General features: G+C 41.0%; 1 protein-coding gene across 1 annotated transcript in view; it reads left to right on the forward strand.

The window, feature by feature from the left end:
- Window positions 1-2,871: 2,871 nt before the first annotated feature.
- The window catches only part of LOC308091999 (receptor-type tyrosine-protein phosphatase beta-like), a 59,448-nt gene continuing 36,068 nt past the window's right edge, over window positions 2,872-26,251 (forward strand). Inside the window, exons 1-6 of the mRNA XM_080437780.1 lie at window positions 2,872-3,118; window positions 22,361-22,382; window positions 22,674-22,859; window positions 23,013-23,267; window positions 25,246-25,506; window positions 25,788-26,045. Of these exons, the coding sequence (XP_080293906.1) occupies window positions 3,047-3,118; window positions 22,361-22,382; window positions 22,674-22,859; window positions 23,013-23,267; window positions 25,246-25,506; window positions 25,788-26,045 (1,054 nt within the window). The 5' untranslated portion in view covers window positions 2,872-3,046. The remainder of the gene's footprint in view (window positions 3,119-22,360; window positions 22,383-22,673; window positions 22,860-23,012; window positions 23,268-25,245; window positions 25,507-25,787; window positions 26,046-26,251) is intronic.

The following is a 26,251-nucleotide window of genomic DNA, read 5'->3' on the forward strand; positions in this document are numbered from 1 at the left end:
TGGCAAAGAGATTTGTGTACACAGAGTCTTAGTACAGTTGCAAGGTTTGACTAGTATTCTATATTTTTCTTGTTTTCTTATATTTCCCCCCAAATCTATAAAAAATCTATTTAAAAAGTAATGGAAAAAACACAGCGTCTCACGCAAACATCAGTCACAGAACCAAGGACATTTTTCAATGAATTTAACATAACATGTTTAAAATGGAGTTTGAAGTTACAATGGGTTTAGATAGGATGGGTTTGTGTCTGATAAAATGAATATCAAAATCTAAATACTGAATCAAGCAACTTAAAAACTGTCTGGGGTCCTCGCAAAAGCCTGAATAGACGTTAAAATGACCCCAAACATGTTTGAAAGTAAAATATCCCTTTAAGTGGTTGAATTGAAACCATATACAGTAGAGAAAAGGGAAGACTGGAAGTGACAAGGTCTTTCAGAGATGTTGAAATACAGGATGTGGCATCAAAGTTGCACCAGACATACAGTCTGAAGTATGAAGCCAATAAATTATTTGTTTGAGCATTTACGGCCCAATAATAATTACAATGTTATGCTCTCTGTATAGTTCTATATATACGTACTCTAGGGCAGTGGTTCTCAACATCTGGACTGAGGCCCATCAGGGGTCCGGCAGGGCCGGCATAAGATTTTGGTGGTCCTAAGCAAGATCGTTTGTAGCCTCAAAACACTCCCAGCACAACCACCAAATCACATCGCATTCACGCTCACACACACACACACACACACACACACACACACACACACACGCACACACGCACACACGCACGCACACACACACACACACACACACACACACACACACACACACACACACACACACACACACACACACACACACACACACAAACACACACACACACACACACACACACACACACACACACACACACACACACACACACAGGCATAGGAAAGCATAATGTGGGCTTAATGCATACAGTGCCTTGGAAAATATGTTTTGAACATGCTGAATTATACAGTGGTGGACAGCAATCGACATTTACTTGAATACTGTATTAACAAGCACATCTTTTGAATATTGACAGCGTGAGGGTGGGGGTGCCCCTCTCCCCCCTAGTGGTTGTGGCCCAAAGCAACCACATGGCATGCTTTTGCCAGCGGCCAGCCCTGTGTGTCTGAGGTACACCAGTGTCAAGGGTTGCATTGTTTGACCTCTCATTTACCCTGCCACATCGCCATTATGTGTCAGGTAACCTGCATTGTGGGCACCTAAACATTGTGGGCACCTCAATCAATGCTATGTAAAAAAAATAAAATAAAAAACACACAATTTCACATTCAATGTGTATAATATTTCTACAATTGCTACACCTTGCTAATAAGTTGATAAATGTAGGTCTGATAATGATGTATGTGCATGTTCAAATCATGTATAGCCTGAAGAAAATAGCCAATTAACGTTAATGCCCACTATGTTTTGGTGCCCACTCTTCCTGTGCCCGTTTGTTGGAGCCAGAAGAACAGTATGACCCCCATATCAGTGATTATGAACCCATGAATTATTGTTACATTTTAGTATATGAGCAGGATCATGTGTAATGTGGGAAAACCTAGCCTACTGAATCACAAAAAGATAGCCTAATTGAGCATTGCATTATTATTTTAGGCTATATCAGCTCATCACCATCCATCACCACCATCTCCCTCATGTTAAATCATGGGCATCATTAATAAAGCCCTTAGAAACTGGGTCAGAATCAGCTTCTTAAACACCGTGGCTGTGTGCGTTGTATTCTTCATCATGGACCCCATGCATGCATTCCTTAACCCTAGTAGTATCGCTCAGTTATGGCAAGAATGCGGGATGGCTTTTACATTACTCAATGTCTAACATCCGCCAGACAAAGTCCACTTTTTGGGGGGATAGATGCTGTGCGAGTCATCGCTCGCCCCCCCAAAAAAGAACAGATCTACAAGCTAACGAGCCTGGCGTCGCGAGGAGTCGTGAGCTTGTAGATCTGTTCTTTTTTGCCCGAGCTGCCTGCACCCAGTCAATCAGGCACCTGGGCCGACCTGGCCATGGCTCACACGACGGTCGTCTGTCACGATCGTCATGTATGAACTTCAACCTGGTGTTTGCACTTTCTCCATTTATGGCCCGCACATCTACATAAACGTTCAAATTTCCAATATAAAGTGCTTACCCCATGGCCACAGATGTTACAATTATCTACGGGCCCTCAGAAGTACCCATATTGTCTGTATTGTTTAAAAAAAAAAACATTTAAATCCGATTGGTGGCCATTTTCTCTGTATTTTCTTCATATGCTTTCCACTACGAGACTCTATCGGTTGGGAGATGTATTGCACTGATACATTAAAACTCTATGATAAAATGGCCACCAATCGGATTAAAATGCTTGTTATTAAACAATACGGAAGAGACGGGTACTTTTGAGGAACCGTACAGAATTGTAACATCCGTGGCCATGTGGTAAGCACCTTATATTTGAAATCTGAACGTTTATGTAGATGTACGTGCCAAAAAGGAAGAAAATGCAAACACCAGGTTGAAGTTCATCCATGACAGTCACGTTTCAGGGTTAGTGATAGATGCTGTGCGAGTCATCGCTCGCTAAAGAAAAAGAACAGATCTACAAGCTAACGACACCTCGCGTCGCAAGTCGTCGTTAGCTTGTAGATCTGTTCTTTTCTTGCACACAGAGTCAGTGCAGTCACACACAGAGCAGCGGAGGGCTGGAACTTTTTGAAAGTGACGCTAGAGAGTTGGACGGACACCGCTCCTCCCCGTTGTAAAGGGACAGAGAAAAGTTCCCCTCTTCTCTCGCTAAAAGTTTCCTCCTTTTCTCATGCATGCCACTATTTGACCCACCAACTTGACGGAGAGGGAGAGAGCCACAGAGAAACCCAATAGAAGATACTGTGTTGTTGTTGTTGTTGTTGTTTGTCAGGAGGAGTGAAGACAAATATAAGTTTTGGAAATGAAAGCGTTATTCATGATCGGGTAGAAGAATCGCTTGCTTTCCCCCCAAACAGCATCATGAAGCGACCACTGTCCCACCACCTCAGTGTTGTACTGAGGACCCTTCTGGTGTGTTATACACTCGTCAAGGTAAGAACGTTTCTCATGGATATCACATTGATTTAAAATAGAAAAAGCATCAGAGACTGATCGCAGGTGTGTGTGGTTTGAGTATCAAGACAAAGGCATGCCTTGTATTTGCGTCCTCTAAAGGTCAACGTTGAGCCCACGGGTCGCACCTGTTGCATCAGGTAACCATGGTCAGTCATTCCAGGGCAACCATGATAAGCCTATATGAATTCTGAGCTCAAAATCCGGAATTTATGTAATAAGCTCTTTTTTATTTATTGATTGAATGCTTTATTAACAGTTTGCAAAAAAGGTATAGTGGTACAATTATACAAATGATGCTAAAAGGATAACCCAAAAAGCCCTGAGAGCTTATTTCCATTGTGGTCCTGTGTATTTACTACACTGTTTTGCCAAAAAGCTTTTACTACACTGGTAACTGTGGACAAAAGTGTGTTTTTTTGGACAGATGATGATGATAAAAGTGTCAATGCTGCTGTAATGATGAATATGGTCCTTTGAGAATTTTAATGGATTCAAATTTATGTTCAGCAAACTAATTATTGTAATATGCTGCTGACCTTCAGTGTGGGAGACTGGTTTAACAATGGTAAGCTCTTTATTGGAAAACACAGACAGAATATATTACATTTAAGGATTTAAATAAATAGGCTAAATAAATAAAGTTTATTGAAATCACCCACATCTGTCTTTAGGTTTTTGTTGTTTTCAGTGTTTCAGGTCAACTTTAGTAGGCTATTATACACTCTTGAGGTGCTATTTATTGGCATATTTATGGTTGTGAAGATCACTATTTTATTTTTTTATTTTAGTGTAATGCATTGTCAAAAGTGTATTTGCACACCTGAATACAATCTTTGTGACAGGACCAGGTGTGTTGCGTTCCTTATAATTTAAGGAATAAAAGACACACTGTCTGCAGTTTGCTCAATAAAGAGACACTGTAACAGGCAACGTTTCGGTCAAGGACCGATATATCTGATGAATGCTTTCTACTGAAACTTTAGCTATTAAATTGTTTCTATTGACCAAAGTGTCTTTTATTCCTTAAATTATAAGGAACGCAACGCACCTGTCACAAAGATTGTATTCAGGCGTGCAAGAGACTTTTGACAATACAATACATTACACTAAAATAAAAAATAAAAAAGTGATCTTCACAACCATAAATATGCCAAAAAATAACACCTTAAGAGTAATACTAAAGCTGGCCCATCAAATCTGTAACACTGAAAACAACTAAAATCTAAAGATAAAAAAATATATATATAAATAAATGAAGTTTATTGAAATCACTGACATCTCAGTCATTTCACTAAACTTTATTTATGTAGTCATTTGTTCCCTAAATTCAAGTGTAATGTCATGTAAATAGACTCATATTCATCACTGTCCAAAACCCTGGACATACTTATCCAAGAACATTATTGTGTGAATAGTGAATACTGTATTTTATTGGTGTTGCTTAGGCGAGTGTGTGCGCTCTACTCCGTGACAAGCCTTTGCACCAGCAGTTCATATCATTGTTGCCGGGCAGAAACCTCCATATTCTAACTTCTTGTGTTTTTTCCGTAATTGAACGCCCTACTTGATCATACAGCGTCACACAAAAGTATCAAAAGTAGCAGATATACAAGCTCGAAACGCGGCGTGTTCGAGCTTGTAGATCTGTTACTTTTGCTACTTATGAATTTGAATCCTGACAAGTAACAGTTTTGGACATATGAGGTTTACACCCGACAGAGACGATATGAGACGACCAATCGAAACAGGCACCATTAATTACAAATCTTACATAACACGCTGACCAGTGAAATTGTAGTCACAGACCCACCTGTTCTCATCTCAGGGCCTTTCTGGAGGGAGGGAGGGAGGGAGAATGGTATATAAGAGGATGTGTGTGGCCAATGCCAAGGGGTCAGCAATGGAATGAGGTTCAGCGCTGAGGTTTCTGTCACTTTGTCACCGGGGAGGGTAGCTGCACCCAGTGGCCACACCGCTTTAGACCTACAGCTGGCTTTTAGGTGTACTACTGTATGATCTAGAGCAGTGTTTCTGAAGGCCAGATCGCACCAATACAACTAGGCTCAACTCCTTGCAACAAAACAGTTGTAAGGTCAGTACCGCACCAATGCAACTCCTTGCAACTGCCATTGGGGAGAGCGGTTGCAAGTAGTTGCATGTTGCAAGGAGTTGCATTGGTGCGGTCTGGCCTTAACATCTTGTGATGCTATATTAACTACTTTTGCTGGGGGTCCCCGACTCCCCGGACCCCACTTTGAGAAGCAATGATCTAGAGGTGATGCTCTAATACAGCTGTTCTCAAAAGTGGGTTCAAACAAAGGGGGGGGGGGGGGGTTCTAAATGTTACAGTTGTGACAGTTACAGGTCTGTTACTCTGAGAGTATACAAATACTGTTCATACAAATAGAGAGTAATGTATGAGTACTGTACATGCATTACAAATGGAAGCAAATGGACCTGTAGTGGGGGTCCATTTGGTTCCATCTGTATATTCTCAGCGTTATATGGGGGTCCTTGAAAATAAAAAAGTTTCAGAACCGAATCGATGCTGTAATGGAACAGCTGGGTGGGCTGCCGTTATGTGGACAGCTGCTGTCACACAGTTATAGAGTGTGAATTAGACTGTGCTGACAGCGTCATTATTACCACCCTCCTCCTGTATAAGTATACAGTACAAATGGAACCCAAATGGACCTGTGGGGTTTAGAATCGGAATCAGTTTTGTTGTCACATCACAGCGTCCGTTGGGTTCCATGTGTACACTTGTTTTCAAAATGGTTAAATCACACAAAATAACACTGAGGATTTTATACTCTGCATGTTCTATGATTCTAGTTCTAGTCGTATGACAGTTCCTTTACACGGGTGGTTCTCAAAGTGGGGTCCGGGGAACCCCAGGGGTCCTTGATGGGGTTCCAGGGGGTCCCCAGCAAAATGATTGATAGTTAGGAATAGGAACCAAATGGACCCTTATGTGGCTGTAACACTGAGAGTGTACGAGTTATGGTGGTCCGTGGTCTAATGCAGGGGTTCTCAAAGTGGGGTCCGGGGACCCCTCGGGGCCCTATCAGCTATTTCCCCCCAAAAAATCTCCTTACATTCTTTGAAAATGTTTTTTTTTATAAAACATTTTTAACACCACAAATCTTGTATGGGGGGTTCTTGGTACAAAATATTTTCAGAGGGGGGTCCTCTGCGGCCAAATAAACATTAATTTAGAGGTCCTTGACATGAAAGAGTTTGAGAACCACTGCCTTACACGATAAAACCAGTTGAAAGGCTGATGATGCAAATTTGGTAATTTGTCCAGTTGATAAGAGGAACACATTATAATTAGCTCTGCTCCCTGTCCTTGTCCTTTACAGTGTTGCCAGATTTTGTGAGAGAAATAAGCAACCAGGTCTAGGAAAACAAGCCCAAAACTATAGGCCACATGAGCACCTAAAACCTTACTGTACAGGACTTACTGTACATCGGCTATTTGAAAATAGCCGATTTACAAGCTCACAACGCGTCGTATTGTGAGCTTGTAGATCTGCTATTTTACAAAAAAATCTTGACATAAAATGTGGAATATTTGGAAGATTCTTGAAACATTCTAACAACACAAATCTGGGACGGGGCTCCCTGGCACAAAACATTTTCAGATGGGGGTTATAGGGACAAATACATATTAATTTGGGTGGTCCTTGACATGAAAATGTTTAAGAACCACTGATTTAACAACATTAGGAAACAAGCCCAAATAAGCAACTACACTTAAGAAACAAGCCCAGAAAAGAACGTAACACGCAAAAAGACCAATATTTACAAGCAACTACCGGTATACAGAAAAACAAGCCCAAAGTTGCTTATAATAAGCAGACATGGCAACACTGGTCCTGTACTGTTGTGTTGTAACGTGTTGTGTAGTCGTGCTGCCTGGCTTTGATGAGAGGAACTAATGAACCATGACTCATACAGATACATTTTGTTTCTATGAACAGTACACAGTCGTCACTCAGTGTGCCCAAGCACAGAGCCTCTCTGGTACACATGCAAATGTGAGCCAGCCAGTCGCCATGCCATGCCGTGGGTTTTAATCCTGTTTGGGGAACGTAACAGGTGGAAATGACAAGGGCTTTTATGTGGACTTGGTGGAAATTATTATCAGATTGGATCTAACTTAGGGATAGCACATCATTTTTGCTGTGAGCGTGACATTATTATGATATATGTTTTTTTATAATAACAAAATAATAATCTTTATTAATAATATAAACAAATTAAAAAATAATAATAATAATAATAAGCAGAATGCATCTTAGTTCTGGGCATATAGATACATTTCAATGAAAGAGATGTACTAATGTTACTATTGAGATATCAAAATATGTTTATTTTTTAATGTATCCATGCAACAATTTGGGGCAATGTAAAGTTGCTGAAGTCATTATTCATCTCTATCCTTGACTTCCTCCCCTGTGATGTTCTGTTTACAGTAACATACAGTATAGCCTACAGTATATAACATAGCTATAATGTTTTGTAATGCTTTGTACTGAAGGAAGTTGTATACTTAAAGGAAGTTGAACAATTAAGGAAGTGAAACACGTATGTATTTCTGGCCGTTAAATTTCATGACATCACTTTATAGGTGGTATCACCCTATCGACACAACCTGAAGTCAGTCTGTACCTGTGGAACAAGGAAGAGTTTCCTTCCCCAAAGCTAGAGGCCAGAGAGTTAACCACTTAAACCCTGGCCTATATGGTCCCTCAGGGCTCTACACTTGTTTTCTGTTATTGTGGGGAAAGCTTTCGCTCTTTAAATGGTTAAAGACTAAATAATCACCAAACATTTGTCTAGCGTTAGATTAGAGAGATCTGCTGTCCATTAATACAGTATGACGTGAATTTTGTCTTCATGCAAATTCTACATCTAAGTAAGGAAAGTGAAATAAGCTGCAACTATTCCGGAGCTTTGAAGCGCTACAGTGCTCCGGTTTTCTCCTGGGGGACTCTGAGATACAGACTGTTTGAGACACTTTGAGATGCAATCACTGTGGGTCTGAAATCAGGGCTGCATTCTTACTTCTAATGTAGCTTTCAAAGGCTGATTAATGCCCCCCTCCCCCCCCCCCCCCCCCCTCTCTCTCTCTCTCTCTCTCTCTCTCTCTCTCTCTGTCTCTGTGCTTTGTATGTGTGCAGTATGTGCATGATTGTGTATTGTATGTGTTTAATAAGAGCAGTGGTTCTCAAAAGCTTTCATGTCAAGGACCCCCAAATTAATATGTATTTTGTTGCGGACCCCCATCTGGAAATCTTTTGTGTGATCAAATCACAAAAAAAAGCCATATAGTCTTGTTTCTATTGTGGTTAATTTAAAACATCCACCACTCAAAAGACTACTAGACAAACAATACATGAGGTCAAACAGAGGAAGGAGTTTACAGGTTTACTTTTCACAACTAGTTTTCTACTGTCTCCCACTTCTCCCTGAGTGAGGGGTGGGCATTTATTATCATCATCTATGACACATATGGGGCAGTCAGGGAGTGTTATAGTGGGGCTGAAGTATCCACAGTAATCAGAACATTGAGTGGTGTGTGGTGCGTCACTGTGAGACGCCATTAAACCCCATTAACTCCTGGGAACTCAATTAAACCTGGATCAGTCCACACTCCAGTGTCCTCAGTGTTCATATAACTCAGGGAGAATACAAATGTAACCAAATGGACCCGTTACAAATGGATACATTAACACTGAGGATTTTGACTGTGTACTGTACACTACAGTATAAACCACAGGGGCCAAGGTATAGGAATATTAGAGTAGTATGTTATTATGTAACATAGCTATTATAGATATGTTGGGAATATTAGATAAGCTGAAGTAGAAAAGAGGAAAATATGTGTGTAGGTGTTTAAACAGGTGTTTAAATAGGTTAAATAAGTGTTAAATGGGTGTTTTTGCGGTATGCCTAGGCCTATAAATGTATCTTCTGTAACACTGAAACCTACAGTATACTTATTTACACAACAGTATGTATGTACAGTATATAAATTCTGTAATACATTGCACAGACTCACTATATATATATATACAGTTCAGAGAGAGTGCGTGCAAAGACAGCCTAACACATCACAATAAGCACCCACGAAAAGTACATTGCTTTGCATGAGTCTAGCCTCTTCCACCCTCTCTCTCTCTCTCTGTCTATCACTGCTCCCTGTCTCTCTCTCTCTCTCTCTCTCTCTCTCTCTCTCTCTCTCTCTCTCTCTCTCTCTCTCTCTCTCTCTCTCTCTTGTGCTCTCTCTCGCGCTCTCTCTCTCTCTCTCTCGCTGGCATCTGCATAGATTGTAAATGTGTTAATGTTGGGAAAAACGGTGACGTTTCTATCAGCCGCACTCATCTCGGAACACGGAAACGGGACCTTGCTTTACTTCCACTACGGTAATATGAACGGGTCTATCACTGGGCTATACTGACACTGCAGTCCACTAACATCATCACATCATATCGTCTCTGTCGGGCAGAAACCTCTTATCTCCATATTCTAACTTTTTGTGTTTTATCGTAAATTAATGCCCTACTTGATCATACTACAGCGTCACCCAAAAGTATCAAAAGTAGCAGATCTGCAAGGTCGAAACGCGACACGAAGCGACGTGTTTTAAGCTTGTAGATCTGCTGCTTTTGCTGTTTCTGAATTTGAATCTTGAAAAGTAACAGTTTTGGACATGTGGTTTCCACCCGACAGAGACATTCTGTACGCTCTCTCATAATACTTTCAAATGTGAACACACAGACAGTAGAGACATTTGACTAAGTCGCTCATGCATTATTCGGAGAATCTCTTGTGTGCGTCTGATTTGAATGAATTTATGATGACGCGCGTGGCGGCATTCAAACACACAGATGCCGGAGCCCCAAATTAAGGGCTTGTCGGCTGTGTCTGACCGACGCACAAGACTCCCTGTGTCTGTGGCACGCTAGAATTGTTGGACGATCCGAAAGGAACGTCACAAGTCCAAGTCTGGCCGTGTAGCGCTGTACCCTCCACCGACTCCCCCACGCTCAGCCCTCAGCCCAACTCCCACAAGATCATTACGTTGTTGTAAGTTACATCCCCCAAAACGTGCTGCGTTTGACCCCTCTGACTAGAGGCCGTGCATAGTAACATCATGACAAAGAAACGCAGTCCTCCCCAGCGCTCATGTAAATGAGAGAGTCTGGCTCCGCTCGCAGCCTCAAAGGCCTTATTGTCAACAGATGATTATCATTTTATCAGTTGGCCAATGACCATGAGCCACCACAGCCAGGCCGACGCATGATGAGAAATATTCCGTCAGTTTTTTTCACTTGTCTTTGTATCCCCCCCCATCCACACACCCCACTTTAGGGAGAGATTACAACAACAGAGATTGGAGAATGCCTGTAAGAAGGACAAAGTCGTAAAATCTTTCATCAGTTAAAAAGACCAAATGTCAAGGAAGAACGTGGCATTTCGCTGCATGTGGTAGAATCGCTGACGCTCTTCTCTATTATAGTTGAGAATGAGATTAAGACGGGGACCGTCTACAGTCTACAGTGAGTGAAAGCACCATTACACAAAAGGATGCATAAAACCCTTTCCAGTAGCTCTTTATGTGAGAGAATTGGTCCATATGACTTTGTTTTTAACGTATTTACTTTTTTCTTGTCGTTGACTTGTTATCTTTCCCACGCACATGTAATAGTGTTGTTTAAATGAGGAAGAAAAACATGCAAAATAAGCTGCAACTATTGCAGACATTTGAAGCGCTACAGTGCTCCGGTTTGCTCGACTTCTGTCTCTGTCACTTACACTTTCCTTACACCTCTCCAAGTGACAACACACCATGACACACATACATTCTCACACATCTGACTTTACACTTGTGACACCCAGCGTGGAATCGTCTACGTGTATGCGTCTGGCTGTGAATGTGTGTGTGTTTGTGTTAATGCGTGTGTGTGTGTGTGTGTGTGTGTGTGTGTGTGTGTGTGTGTGTGTGTGTGTGTGTGTGTGTGTGTGTGTGTGTGTGTGTGTGTGTGTGTGTGTGTGTGTGTGTGTGTGTGTGTGTGTGTGTATGCATGCACGCACTTGCACACGCACATACGCATGCATACAGTATGCAGTGAAGCTTGTCTCCATCCTGTCGCATGGACAGAAAGCTAAAGAGGAAGCGTTGGGTGGTGAGTGGTACAGTACGACCTGGTTAGATATAGATAGGTATCTATATCAGCACCCAGCCAGCCAGCACAGCCCTGACCTGCGCTGCACTGCTGGCCTGCTGCATGGGGACAGTACAGTACATAGCAGCTCTCCTGATTTCCATAGATCCTGATTTGGCCCTTGATAGCACTTAGTTGGACTCTGTGGGAGGCTGGATGCACACACGAATACAAAGGTAGTTTTGAAGTAAGCAAAGTTGCTGTAAGAATGGTTTGATGGTTCATATTTGTTGATTACATATTACATAATGTTGCTTAGTTTTACAGTACACTGTCAACAGCGCTATAACTCAGTACACATTACTCCCAGAGAACCCAAGGTACAAGCCAGTAAACCTTGACAATTGTGCATCCCCTGTATGAGGGCTAAGTATAGTATTATAGTGAATGTGGTGGTGTATTAATAGGACAAAACTAGAGGAAACTAGACTACATAGACACAAGCCATTTCAGTTGGATTAACCATTTAAGCCCTATATATGGAAATAGGCAAACTACAAGCTCACAACGTGTCCTGGCGTGATGTGTTGTAAGCTTATAGATCGTCTATTTTCACAATTAAAAAAATAAAATAATAATAATCAAAATTATTACCCAGATTGAAAGAGGATAATGATTTGTTTTCTTAATTGTTAACGTAGTTTATTGTTTTTCTTCAATAGCTTTATCATCCATCCAGTCAGTCAATTGCTTTAAGTGTGGCTGCCCTGACGGTAAACCCTGCCTGCAGCGCTTCATGGTGCTACCAGGAAACTGAACATTGCCATCATGTAACAGTAGAAAGGCAAATCTGTATGAAAATGGCACCAATTAAATACTTTACTGGAATCAGTTCAACAAATCCTTACCACGCCAAACAATGGATTTCTGGTGTATTGTTAATCATATGAACATAAGTTTTTGATTGAATACATTAACAGTTGGCAAAAAGTATAGGTACAGTCATACAATAATGCTAAAAGGAAAAAAGAAGACAAAATGCCCTGAGGGCTTGTTTCCATTGTGGTGCTATGTATTAAATTCATCAAGACGTATAAAGACATACAATACTATACAAGAAATCATCAATACTAGGAGCAATAAAAGTGGGGCGTCATTTATTTTGGCAAGCTAGAAGACTTGTCTAGGTCCAGTTGCAGACAGGTGCTCTTTTATGGCGCTTTTGAAGGAGGGTAGGAAGTCGCACTTTTTGATGGCTGTTGTTGTTCCACATTATAGCGGCATAATAGTAGAATGATTTTGTCATATGAATGACCAGGGGGTCCCCAGCAAATGTATTTAACATAGCATCACATCATTTTAACTACTTTATCCATTTATATGTTGGCTATTCAAAAAATGAAAAGAATCTTGAAAGTATTGGAAAAGTTGGATTAATTTTGAAATGTTTTAACACAAATCTTCTCTTCTGAGGATCCCTGGCACAAAACTCTTTTCAGATGGGGGTCTGGCCAAGTATATATCATTTTGGGGGTCCTTGAAATTTGAGAAGCGCTGGCCTACTCCAAACATGAGCACGGGTCCAGATGAATGTACATAGCAGAAGCTCTCACAGGGAAAGTGAGGAGGAAGTGTGGAGGAAATGAGGAGGAAGGAACAGAACATTAAGTCCTCCTTGAAGAACAAGCCTAACTTACTGCAGTGGTTCTCAAAGTGTGTGTGTGCGTATGTGTGTGTGTGTGTGTGTGTGTGTGTGTGTGTGTGTGTGTGTGTGTGTGTGTGTGTGTGTGTGCGTGTGCGTGTGCGTGTGTGTGCACGTGCGTGTGTGTGGGAAGGGGGAAATAAGTGTATTAATGCAGTTAATACACTGTTTCTCAAACTTTTTCATGTCATGGACCCCCAAATGTATTTGGCCACGGACCCCCATATGAAAAGGTTTTGTGCCAGGGACCCCTAGAAGAGAAGATTTGTGTTAAAACAAATTCAAGATTATGATGCTGTATTAACACATTTTGCTGGGGGGACCGGCTATTTAAAAAATAAATCTTAAAATGTGTGGATTCTTTAAAAATCATTTTAACAACACAAAATCTTGTATGGCGGATGCCTTACACACACATATTTGCAGATGGGGGTCCACTCTGTGGCCAAATACATATCAATTTGGGCTCACACACTAGCTTGCACTTAAGCCAGTTCAAAGGAGGGTTAGGAGTTGATTTATTAGCCGATGGCGTGTGGCTCTCCTCTTCCCTCATTTGGACGGTGGTGGAGTGGTGGAGTCATAAATCGTAGCATAATGACTGAAAGGTGGGTTGTATATTATTCCAGTGTTATCAGGGAGGGTCTCTGGGTGGGTGAGGGAAGTGCCAGGATGTTGTGCTTAACTCCAGAAACAATGAGTCTACAGTGTGCCTAGGTCACTGTGTCTCATAGCCCGCTGTTCCACGTACTGTAACCACTTATGGTCCATGGCAGAAGTACAGGTGGTCCATGGGAAAATTGATTTAAAAAAAGAAGAAAAATAATGTACCTTTGTTAAATTGTTTAAATCAGGGGTCGGCAGGTAAGTGGCCTCGGGCCAAACTTTTTTTAGATGGTGGGCCAGAACACAATCAATGGCTAATTTAGGTTCTGGAACAACCTTATATACAATAATAATAACTATATTGTTATACAAGTTACTACATAAAGATGTGGTATAAAAATTGATAGAAAAGCATGTGGAATCAAATGTTACAGGTGCACAGGGCGCCAGGGCGGCGTCCTTGAATGTTTCACTTAGAGGAATTTTGGTTAATCAAAAAGTTTCAAAAGAACATTTTTCGAACAAGAGCTCTTTCAAGGTCTCTTAGAACAGAGAGAAACAATGTATCATTTAAGGCATGTGAAACACAGCTTTGGTTTGTTTTCTTAACGTGAGAGAAGTTTTTCATCCAGAAGAAAGTTGACAGTGAAAACATAACATTCAATGAATGGAAATAGAACTATTTGTTCATCATGCCTGATTTCATCAATTCAAAGCTATTGCTGTCCATATCCTACGTGGACTGTCAGTCAGATATTGTAAATCATTTTTTGTTCTGGCCCACAGGCCGCCTGTTGCCTACCACTGGTTTAAATGGTTTTACGTAAATCCAATGAAATTTAAGAACATGGCTTACTAAATCGATTAGTCTGATTATAACCACTTAACCCTGTATTATACTTTGTTGTGCAATGGTGGTGTCCAAAAATTGAGCTTGTAGATCTGCTATTTTCTCGTAAAAATAAAATAATCACTAAACGGAATCGAGGGTAAATGTTTGAAACAATGGTGACATTGATTTTAAGTCATTTAGACCTGAGGCCGATTCTAAAAACACCTTCGAAATCTTAACAGTTTTCTAAAAAACGTATATTATATATCGTCTCTGTCGGGTGGAAACCTCATACAGTATGTCCAAAACTGGTACTTTTCAGGATTCAAATTCAAAAACAGCAAAAGCAGCAGATCTACAAGCTCGAAACGCGTCGCTTCGCGCCGCGTTTCGAGCTTGTAGATCTGCTACTTCTAGGATAATGTAGTTTACATGTAGCGAAATCTAAAATGAAATAAAATGCTTTCCCGGATTGAACAGGTTAAGTCATATCGTCCATCAGTCCTAGTTGAGAGGAACCACTGTACCTTGTTCAGCCAGGTGCGTTTGGCCTGAGGGACTGAAGGTGAAATGAGGAACATTTCTGTACTATAGCGATGGGTCTGACAGAAGAAGAAGAAGAAGAAGAAGTTCACACGTGTATTTTTTTACTGTCAGTTTCCCATCACCATGCTGAGGGGAAGTTAGGATGATGCTGGTGTTAAAACATACACACTTACTGGCGTCAACGGCATTCTGATGAATCATCCTTTTAAAATGCCCTGTATTACAATATCTGTGTGTGTGTGTGTGTGTGTGTGTGTGTGTGTGTGTGTGTGTGTGTGTGTGTGTGTGTGCGTGTGCGTGTGTGTGTGTGTGTGTCAGGAGGAGTGGTGTTATAGTTGGGGTTAACACTACATCAGTGGTTCTCTAAATTTTTCATGTCAAGGACGCCTAATAGATTTATTGTTGCTGTCGGGCAGAAACCTCTTATCTCCATATTTAACACACACACACACACACACACACACACACACACACACACACACACACACACACACACACACACACACACACACACACACACACACACACACACACACACACACACACACACACACACGGTTGTTTTGATTGAAGTCAGATAGCATAATGTGCAGCTGTGTGTGGAGGATTCCACTTTCTTCGTCTGGACCCAAAATGCCAGCAGGGAGGGACATACGTCCACTAATATTCAGCCATTATGTAATAGGGGGCAATTAAAGAGGTCAGACACAAAGCTGTTCTCCTTTGTGCGATTGGTTTGAGGTTATCAGACTATAAGCAGTTTAGGTTAAATAGGCTGATCCTTGAACAAACAAGCTTTTAAGGTGACTTTCTTAATTGTTTCTGGACCCGACTGTTATTACGGAGGAAGGAACTTGGACACTATCAGCAGGCCAGCAGAGAGGACAGGGCTGTTACAAGGGAATTATAAGGGTTGATGTAATGTTTACTTAATGGTCAGCCAGTGGTGGAAGAAGTATTCAGATGTTTTACTCAAGTAAAAGTACCAATACCACACTATGAAAATACTCTGTTGCAAATAATAGGCCTGTATTCAAAATGTTGCTTTGAGTACAATTGCAAAAGTATCGGCATGATCGAAATATACTTAAAGTACCAAAGTAAAATAGTCAAATGTATCTTTTGAATAGTCTGTGTATGAAATAGATCTTAAATGGTTAATGTATGTTTTATAATGATAATCTAAATCTGAAAAGTAACTAGTAACTTAAAGCGTGGAGTAAAAAGTACAATATTGGCCTCTGTGCAGTGAGTGGAGTAGAAGTAATGCTACAAGTCCACAAGTCCACTCAGTGAGTGGGCGGAGTTTATGGCCTGGAGCCAGGCTAGAAGTATACATTGTTGAAAAATGGACATACTCAAGTAAAGTAAAAAATACATTGTACTTAAGAACAGTACTTGAGTAAATTTACTTGGTTGCTTCCCACCATTGCACCGCAGCCCCCCTCAGGGTTGATGTAATGTTTACTTAACGGTCAGTACAGCCATTTCCTCTCCCTCGATGCAGACTGGCCCTGGCCAGAGGCCACAGAGACAGAACACACTGCACAAGGGTCACTCTCTGGCTGAGTCCCAGACAAATGCATTTCAAGATTAGGATTAAATATTGTTGGAAACCTCATATGTCCAAAACTGCCACTTTTCAGGATTCCAGTTCTAAAACAGCAAAAGAAGCAGATCGACAAGCTGGAAACGCGGTGCGAAGCAGTGCGTTTCGAGATTGTGGATCTGCTACCTTTGATGCTTTTGTGTGACGCTGTAGTATGATCAAGTAGGGTGTTAATTTACGGGAAAAAAAACACAACAAGTTAAAATATGGAGATAAGAGGTTTCTGCCCGACAGCAACGAAATGTCTTCGTTCTGTGGAAGTCTAAATGCGTCCAAAAAGCATAAGCTGGGGGACTTTGTAAGTACTGTAGTGCTGGTAATGGGGTGGCCATAGCTGAGTGGTTAGTGAGCCCGCCTGGGGAGCCAAGAGCGCCTTGTTGTCCCAGGTATGATGTGTAGATGTGTGTCCCTGCTCCTAGTGATTATAGGATGGGTAAATGCACAAGACAAATTTATATGTGCAAATATACAGTGACTAAAAACACCCCAAGGAGTGGTGACCAGTATTATCCTTAATGCCTGTATCAGAAAAGAAAAAACGTTCCCCACCCTATATTGAATACTTTATTATAACATGTTTGTTACTACTAGATTGCGGAGGTGTTTGAGAGGGATCGAGGGTACAGATGGGTGGGACACACACTCACCTGATGACTGGTGGCATTGGGATAACGTCCCAGTGGATTCCTGAAAAAATAAGAAAAGAAAAAGACTTGTCCTTCTTTGAACTAGATTACAGTATTTCGTCTCATACGTCCAAAACTGTTACTTTTCAAGGTTCCAATTCCAAAATAGCAAAAGTAGCAGATCCACAAGCTCAAACCGCGTTTCGAGCTTGTGGATCTGCTACTTTGATCTGCTACTTTGATGCTTTTGTGTGACGCTGTAGTATGATCAAGTAGGGCGTAATTTATGAAAAAACACAAATATTTAGAATATGGAGATAAGAGGTTCCTGCGTGACAGCAACGATATCTAGTGCAGCCTTTCCCACATGGGAGTGGAAACACGGTCTATTTCTTCCCTGACTCATTGTCGAGGCTCAGTGGTTTCTGTTGCTTCAGACATTATTTAGTTTATTTGATCAGAAGTAAATGAGAGGCAACACTGGAAATGGGCTAAGAAAATAAACATCGATATTTGTAGAAAAATTAGAGGTTGTCAGTGCTGTCAGCTCTGTACCAGCAGACACAAGCTAAAGTGGCCCAAAGCCTCAAACAAGCAGAGTCCATGTCATTGTCATTAATCCCATGAACCACAGCATCCCTATTCTGAGCATGTTGTAATAAGAGAACATTTGGAACAGAATTTATTTTATTTATTTATTGTTATCACAATATTATCGTATCATGAGCTTTTTTGGTATCGTTACATCCCTAGTATTTACAAGACTGACTACAGTTGATGTCTCACCCTCAGGTCACATGTCCCTCCCACGACCGCTAACGCCACCAAGCAGCAGCATATAACAGGATATAAAACCAACCACACAGTGCAGCTAGAACCAAATGTGTATACTGCCATAGATGAATGACCAAGCATTATTAGTAAAAGGCTGCTTGCACATACAGTGCATGCAAAACATGCACAGAAATAGCCACAGTCTTATCTGTGGCTTATCTAACACAGTGGTTCTCAAACCTTTTCATATCAAGGACCCCCAAAGTGATATGTATTTGACTGGACCCCATCTCAAAAACATTTTGTGCCAGGGACCCCCATAACCCTAACACCAAACTGAATATTTTCCTAATCGTAAAAAAAAAGATTTTCTTAACCATAAAACAACCATTTTTCTTGTGAGGTCCAGCAAAAAGGTCCTCACAATGTCTATTTTTCAAATAAGCCCCACAGATATAGTAATACAAGTACACACACACACACACACACACACACAACACACACACACACACCACACACCACAGACAGACACAGGAAGTAGGGTATGTTGTGGCCTGCGTAGCTGTGTGGGAAGTGGAGTGCAGTATATAATGGAGTAGACTATTATTATAGCCTTTACAATTACATTCACTCACAGCAGAAGTCACGCAGACACGTATTTCCTCAAAATGCACAGTTTGTTCCTCCAGCGTGTGTTCAAAGTGGAACTTTGATACACCGTTTTGAGGTACTTGAGGTAAGAAGTGTTTCCGTCGAGTCGACGATACCTTCCAATAAATGCCGATGGTGTTGCTCGTGGAAAAGAACATATTTAAATTGCTAAATTGTTATTTTCAACGTGTGACACCGCCGGGAAACGCAACATCGATTGGGCATTATGATCAAATCTATATTTCTCCCCACAAAACAACATAGCGTTGCTGTCAGGCAGAAATCTCCATATTTTAACTTTTTGTGTTTTTTGTAAATTAACGCCCTACTTGATCACACAACAGCGTCACACAAAATCATTAAAAACCACAGATCGAAAAGCGTCAAAAAGTAACAATTTTGGACATACAGTATGAGGTTTCCACCCGACAGAGACGATAGTCGGGCTTTAAGCACTTTAAAGCTTATATATACTGCTTAAAGAAATGTATGGAACACTTTGATCCCTTAATTATTTTGAGCAGTGTACTTGGTTCACTGGGGTCCCCCAGGGCTATATACTTGGTCCTTTTTTCCCTCACACAAAATGTCTGAAAATAGCCTCACAAAGTTGATGCGTTGTTGTGAGCATCATATTATCGATCTGCTATTTTTACCAAATGTTCCCCCCAGAATAGGAATATTCCCATCACTAATTGGCTCCAAGTCAATGAAATACTCTGTTACAATTAAAAGTCCTCTATTCAGAATTTTGCTTCAGTAAAGAATATATCATCATATGACACAATTACGGTACACAAACCTTTCTTCTTCGTAGTGTTCGCTAAACAGAAGACATGATGACATCACCCTGGTTTTTCAGTTTCTAAAATAGCAGACCCTCCGTCTGTCTGCCATGTCCCACGGGAGCTTCAAAGAGCCCGTGAACCCGGCAACCCCCTCGTCATCATGTCCCGCTGTGCGCGTGGTTTCGGTGCCGCCCGGACCGCCGTGACCTTCAGAAAGAATAGGGTCCCAGACGGCGTAGGAAGGGCGTAGGAAGGCCAGGGCGGCTGTTTTCAACAACGTAGGAAAAGGTTGAGGAGTTGACAGGAGGAGGGTTTAAGACAGGAAGTGTCATAATGGAACATTTCCTGTCCCAGCGGAGGCTACCGTCTAGAATAATGATCTCAATCAGGTTGCCACTATTATGTTCTAATATGATTATTGTTCTGTGAAGTCGATTTGGACTCAATCCAATTTTAGCCACTTAAGCCCTACACTTCTACAAGCTCACAGTGATCTACTCAAACAGTGGTTGTCAACCTTTTTAATTTCAAGGCTCCCAGATGATATGCATTACTGTAGGCCACGGACCCCCATTTGATGACCTTTTTTTTATCTCAGGGATCCCAATCTACACTATACAATCCTGGGTCCATTTGGTTCCATTTGTACACTCTCTGATTTCTACAATTCACAGCAATCGCTCAACGATCTACAGGCTCATAACGTGCCGCGATGGGCCGTGTTGTTAGCTTGTAGATCGGCTATTTTTGCTGCTTTTGAAACATTTAGATTTCTGAAGACATTACAATTATTGCCTATAATGACATGCCAAAAATAGGGACGCCAGGTTGAAAAGTGTTAATTTATCTACATTCCACTCCCTCAGACAGACAAACTATAATACCCTGTGATCACCACTCGCACTCACAATCCTTTCCACTCCAACAAACTTGCACTTGTAATGGGGCGTGATGTACTGTACTGTACATACCTTTTATCAGAGGTACGGTATTGTAATGAAGGACATTACCTAAACCAGAGACCATGAGCTGTATTGACTGTGTGTATGTTGAAAGGAGTTAATGAATGGCCTCCGCTGTGGAGAGTCAGAGGGAAAGAATGGACATGGAACACTGAAGCCACTGATGCTCACTGTTGCCATGTTCACTTATTATAAGCCACTTTGGGCTTGTTTGTCTGTAAAGTCACATGTAAATATTGGTAGTGTTTTGGGGGGGCTTGTTTCTAAAGTGTAGTTGCTTATTTGGGCTTGCTGTCTTATGTTGTTTAAACCAGTGGTTCTCAAACATTTTCATGTCAGGGACCCCCAAATTAATATGTATTTGTCCGCAGACCCACCATCTGAATTTTTTTGTGTCAGGGACCCCCATACAAGATTTGTGTATTTAAAATGTTTCAATCATATTCCAAATATTTATCCCCCAAAAAATGTGATTCTTTTAAAATATCAGATCTACAAGCCCATGACACGTCGCATCGCGACGCGTCGTGAGCTTGTAGATCGTCTATTTTCAAATAGCCAATGTATATAGGGTTAAAGTAGTTCAACTGATTTTGATGCTACATTAACACATTTTTCGCTGCATTTGGGCTTGTTTTTGTAGACCCCTACAGTATGTCTTGCTGGTTTCTCTCACAAAATCTGGCAACATCTGCTGCTGATGCTACAAGTTTAATGTGTAACTTCCTGGTAAACAGACAGAGAAAGCGGCGTGTCATCCAAAGGCCTGTGGAGGAGTAGGTCTGTGTGCACTGTTTGGTTTTCACTAATCATTAAGATGGAATGAGATCTGTCTGTGTGTGTGTGTGTGTGTATGTGTGTGTGTGTGTGTGTGTGTGTGTGTGTGTGTGTGTGTGTGTGCGTGTGCGTGTGTGTGTGTAGCAGTGCATGGGCCCAATACCAGGAAATCAGGAAAGTGAAAACAGTGTGTGAGGCGGACAGAGACAGAGACAGAGGAGGATCATGGAATGTGAATCCACCTCCATGCTCAATGACTGTTGTTGCTGGGATCAGCATTTGTGTGTGTTTGCAAAATGTGCGTTTGATTAAGATAGCTAGTGTGTGTACATATTCTGAAATAGTTAAATGTCGCACTAATAAGAGAGGCATTCATTGTTCAGATGGGGGGGAGAAAATCCCCTTTGGTTTAGATAAAAATGTATAAAAAATAAAAAAATAACAGAGGGGGTACATTTTCTTACCCACGGTTTTTTTCGCTATTTATTTTTATATAAAAAATAAACCTTTGACAAAGCTTGACAAATCTTGAAACATTTTTTGACAAATATTGACAAACTGATTTAATGATGCATGTATTTAATTCAGTCTGATCAGAAGCAAGGATAAAACATAATAAAAATGAGTCAAAAACAGAGTCACATGGACTCCCACACCGCATCATTTCTGAGAACATACAATAATTTGTGGACAAACAGCTTATAGAACCCAGGTTCCGCTTGCTTGTTTGGTTGAGAGTGTATTTGTAAATGTGGGTGGGGAAATGCCACAGGTGAGTGTGGGATTGACAGGCTCACAAACAGGATTTTTCCATGTATTCCTTTCCTGTTCCCGGTTCATCAATGACATGCAAAAGAAGGCATCATAACCTACCTTCAAAGACTCATTTGATATTTCTATACTCTGAGCCAATGTTTGAGCTGTTGGGCTGTGCCTGTGTTATAACAATGTATGGGATACCATGGAGTGACAGACAATAATGATAATAATCCGCAACCTGGAATCCCTATTTTGTAGGTTGAAACCCATTGTCTGCATTTGTTCAGGCACTGACAGACAAAGAGGTACAAGTGGTGACTGTGGTGTGGGCGCTTTGAGGATGTATTTAATTCAATGCTGACCTCTGGTGGTAAAAACTTCTCTTCCCTCTTTCCCCTGTCATCTGTAGAGCTCAAGAGCAGAATGCAACCGTAAGTAAATCCCTGCTATTTCACCATTATTTATTCGACTTGTCTTTTTTTCTTTTGTTAGATTGTATACATAATTCATGATTTGAAGCCTCATATAAACCAGGATGCATAAGGATGTTGTGCTCATTATGCTACCGCACTTTTCTTTTCTTTTCTTTTCTTTTCTTTTCTTTTCTTTTCTTTTCTTTTCTTTTCTTTTCTTTTCTTTTCTTTTCTTTTCTTTTCTTTTCTTTTCTTTTCTTTTCTTTTCTTCTTTTCTTTTCTTTTCTCTTCTTTATTTGTGCATCTTAGTTTCCAACTGTGAAGGATTTAAAGCATTAACAACAACAGACACCATCGTCTTAACACCTCTACCAAACTGTACGTTTATTGTCGGCAACATCACATATGCACCACCAAATATGACTCGCTTGACACCGGGTGCCACCTATGAAGTCAACTTCACATGCCACAACTGCTGCAAAGCGTTCACAACAAGTGAGTGAATCAATTTCATTCAAGTCTTAATCAATGTCTATAAGCAGTCGTTCTCAACCATTTTTGCACCAGGGCCCACTTGAAAATCTCGAAAGCGTTCATGGATGTACTCTCTGTGTCTCTCTCTCCCACCCACCTGTTTTGTACCGATAGAACCTAAGGCCGTCAGGAACCTTGATGTCACTGAAGTCACAGCGTACTCTGTGTCTCTGAATTGGACCCGACCAGAGGGACAGAGCTCCTCATATGAAGTACAGTGGAATGACGGCACTAACAGTACCAGTGTGTCGCATGTTAATGTTAGCATTGGTGGTCTGAGGCCAGGGGTTCAGTACACATTCTGTGTAACAGCGTTGGCTAATGACAACCACACTAGAGGAGAAAGCACCAATAAGACCATATACACAAGTAAGTAAGCACGTTTTTATTGTGGCTCGTTGATGTCAGGGCTGGGCAATTAACGAACAATATTTCCAAACCGATGTTTAGAAGCAATATCCGACTTAATCTTGCTCATGTAGGTTAATTGAATAAAACATTTTCCCCTCCAATTTCTTATGTATCGTTGCCATCGGGCGGAACCTTGTATCTCCAAAACGGTTCCTTTTTTATTATAAAAAAACTAATAAAAAACTGTGAACATAGCCAATCTACAAACTCGCATCGAGCTTGTAGATCAGCTATTTTCACTACTTTTGTGCAACACTCTTTTATTAATTCATGAAAAATTCTGCCCGACAACCACAATATTAACAAATAAAAATGCTAGAAGCTAGAAGGTCCTGGGTTCGATTCCCACAGGGGACGCTGTGGGCGCTGGGGGCGTGTTCTCTCCTCCGCGTCATCAGTGCCCATACCCTAGGTGGGGTTGGTGAAAGGGCCTTTCTGTGTGGAGTTTGCATGTTCTCCCCGTGTCTCCTAGGGTCGGTACCCTCACAAAAACATGCAGTAATCCTGGTCACTATACTGCATCCCCCTGGCCAGCTGGGGCGCCTGATGGAGGGGAAGGGAACTGGTTGGAATAACGTGTTCCTTCCACGCGCTACGTCCAACCAGGGAACCTCTCCCCTGTCAGGTGACAAGAAGGTCAGTTGGCTCTCATGCATTGAAGGAGGCATGAGCTCGGCCCTGGCCTCCCTAGGTTGGCAGAGGGAAGGTAGTGCCCAGGATTACATAGACAATTGGCACTGGGTGTAAAAAATAGGGTTACAAAATCGTGGGATAAAAATTTTAATAAAAAAAAACAAATCAAAATGAAAACGTTCTAATATATTTATTTTTGATTAACCACTTAAAGGGGAATTTTGGACTAAAGTTTTCTTACCTTTTCTATGACGTTATGATATCTTAGGATGAATGGTACAGTAGAAAATTTTCATAACTCCACCCCTGAGCCGCCACAGCTTAAAAGGTGCGCGGATAGGCCTTAGGTTAGATCACATATTTTAATAGCTTTTTTTAATAATTTTTTTGGTGAGATCTGACGTTCATAGTGACAGAACACTATGCAACCAAAAAAAAAAAAAAAAAAAAAAAACAGAAGTCTCGCTAGACGAGATTGAAATCTCGAGATTTCAATCTCGTCTAGCGAGACTTCTGTTTTTTTTTTTTTTTTTTTTTTTTTTGGGACAGTGTTCTGTCACTATGAACGTCAGATCTCACCAAAAAAAAAGGGAAAAAAAGCTATTAAAATATGTGATCTAACCTAAGGCCTATCCGCGCACCTTTTAAGCTGTGGCGGCTCAGGGGTGGAGTTATGAAATTTTTCTACTGTACCATTCATCCTAAGATATCATAACGTCATAGAAAAGGTAAGAAAACTTTAGTCCAAAATTCCCCTTTAACCCTGCATTATACTTCGTTGCACAATGGTGGTGTACAAACATTTTTTAAATAGCCAATCTACAAGCTCAGGTTGTAGATCTGCTATGTTCTGCTATTTTCAGATTATTATTTGTCATTCATCGTAATCGAGGCAAAAGTTTGAAATAATCGTGATATTGATTTGAAGTCATATCGCCCAGCCCTAGTTGACGTGTCATATTTGAAAAAAAATCTGTACTAAAAGTACTCAATTTTGTGATTGTATTTAATAGCATAACGAACCATATTTTGCGTTTTGTTTATTCAACTGTTGACCAAAGAAATGGCAGAGCAACGTTTGGACTCCAATAAATGGCTTTTGGTTTGGACCTTCCACATTAGCTTCATTTAATAGGTTTTCCTTTAAATTGAAATTAAGCACCATTAAATGATGAAGTAAGGTGAAATTGCTGGTCAGGAGAAAGTAATTCGATAATTCGCTTTTGCCATCTGTCTCTCTGTCTCTCTCTCTCCCTCTCTCTCTCTCTCTCTCTCCCCCAACCCGCTTGTATTACACCTGTAGAACCTGAAGTCATCAGGAACCTAAATGTCAGTGAAATCACAACATCGTCTGTGTATGTGAGTTGGAGTGAACCAGAAGGAAACCGTTCCTTCTTTACCATACAATACACCAATGGGAATGTCAGTGGGACACATACGGTGTCAGAAACGTCTTTTAATGTCACTGGATTGACACCAGGAGAGCGGTACACCTTCAGTGTGGTTGCAGTGGCTGGAGATAACGAAACATTTGGAAAGACGGTTGAAACATCACTCTGCACACGTAAGATGAGGCTCATGGAACTGACTTGTACAAGTTTAGAGACTTTTGAGTTGACTTCATTATGCAGAATGTTTTAACATTGTTCCTTGTCAGAGGAAGTCATAGATTGTATTTTGAGCACTTTCAGAAAGGTGGCAATATCTTTCTGTATAGAGGTGATGACAGTCTGAAATATGGATCTCTCTCTCTCTCTCTCTCTCTCTCTCTCTCTCTCTCTCTCTCTCTCTCTCTCTCTCTCTCTCTCTCTCTCTCTCTCCCATCCACTCATGTTGCACTGACAGAACCTGAAGTCGTCAGGAATCTTAAGGTCACTGGAATCACAACTTCCACTGTGTTTGTGAGCTGGACTGAGCCAGTTGGAATCAGTGTGTCCTATAGAGTAGAATGGACTAATGGAAGTGTCAGTGAGCGTAATGCTACAGATCAGACTCATGCTAACATTACTGATCTGACCCCTGGAGGTCAGTACACATTCAGTGTTAAAACACTGACTTGTAACCAAACTGAAGGAAACAGTGTCACTGCATCCTTTTATACAAGTAAGTACCTTTTTATCTTGACTGTTAATCAGAAAACAATGTGATAATCAACACATCTGGCATCTCTACCAACAAAAAAAAAGAATGTTATGATCATTACTGTTATGTACAGATACTTTCGTCCATGCATGCAATTTATTGATTTGTCATGAATTTGATATCAGACAAATTAAAGTTGTTCAGATGCTGCATAGGATTTCACAGCA

Source organism: Gymnoscopelus braueri (genome assembly GCF_963280865.1).
Source record: "Gymnoscopelus braueri genome assembly, chromosome: 9".
Classification (NCBI taxonomy): domain Eukaryota; kingdom Metazoa; phylum Chordata; class Actinopteri; order Myctophiformes; family Myctophidae; genus Gymnoscopelus; species Gymnoscopelus braueri.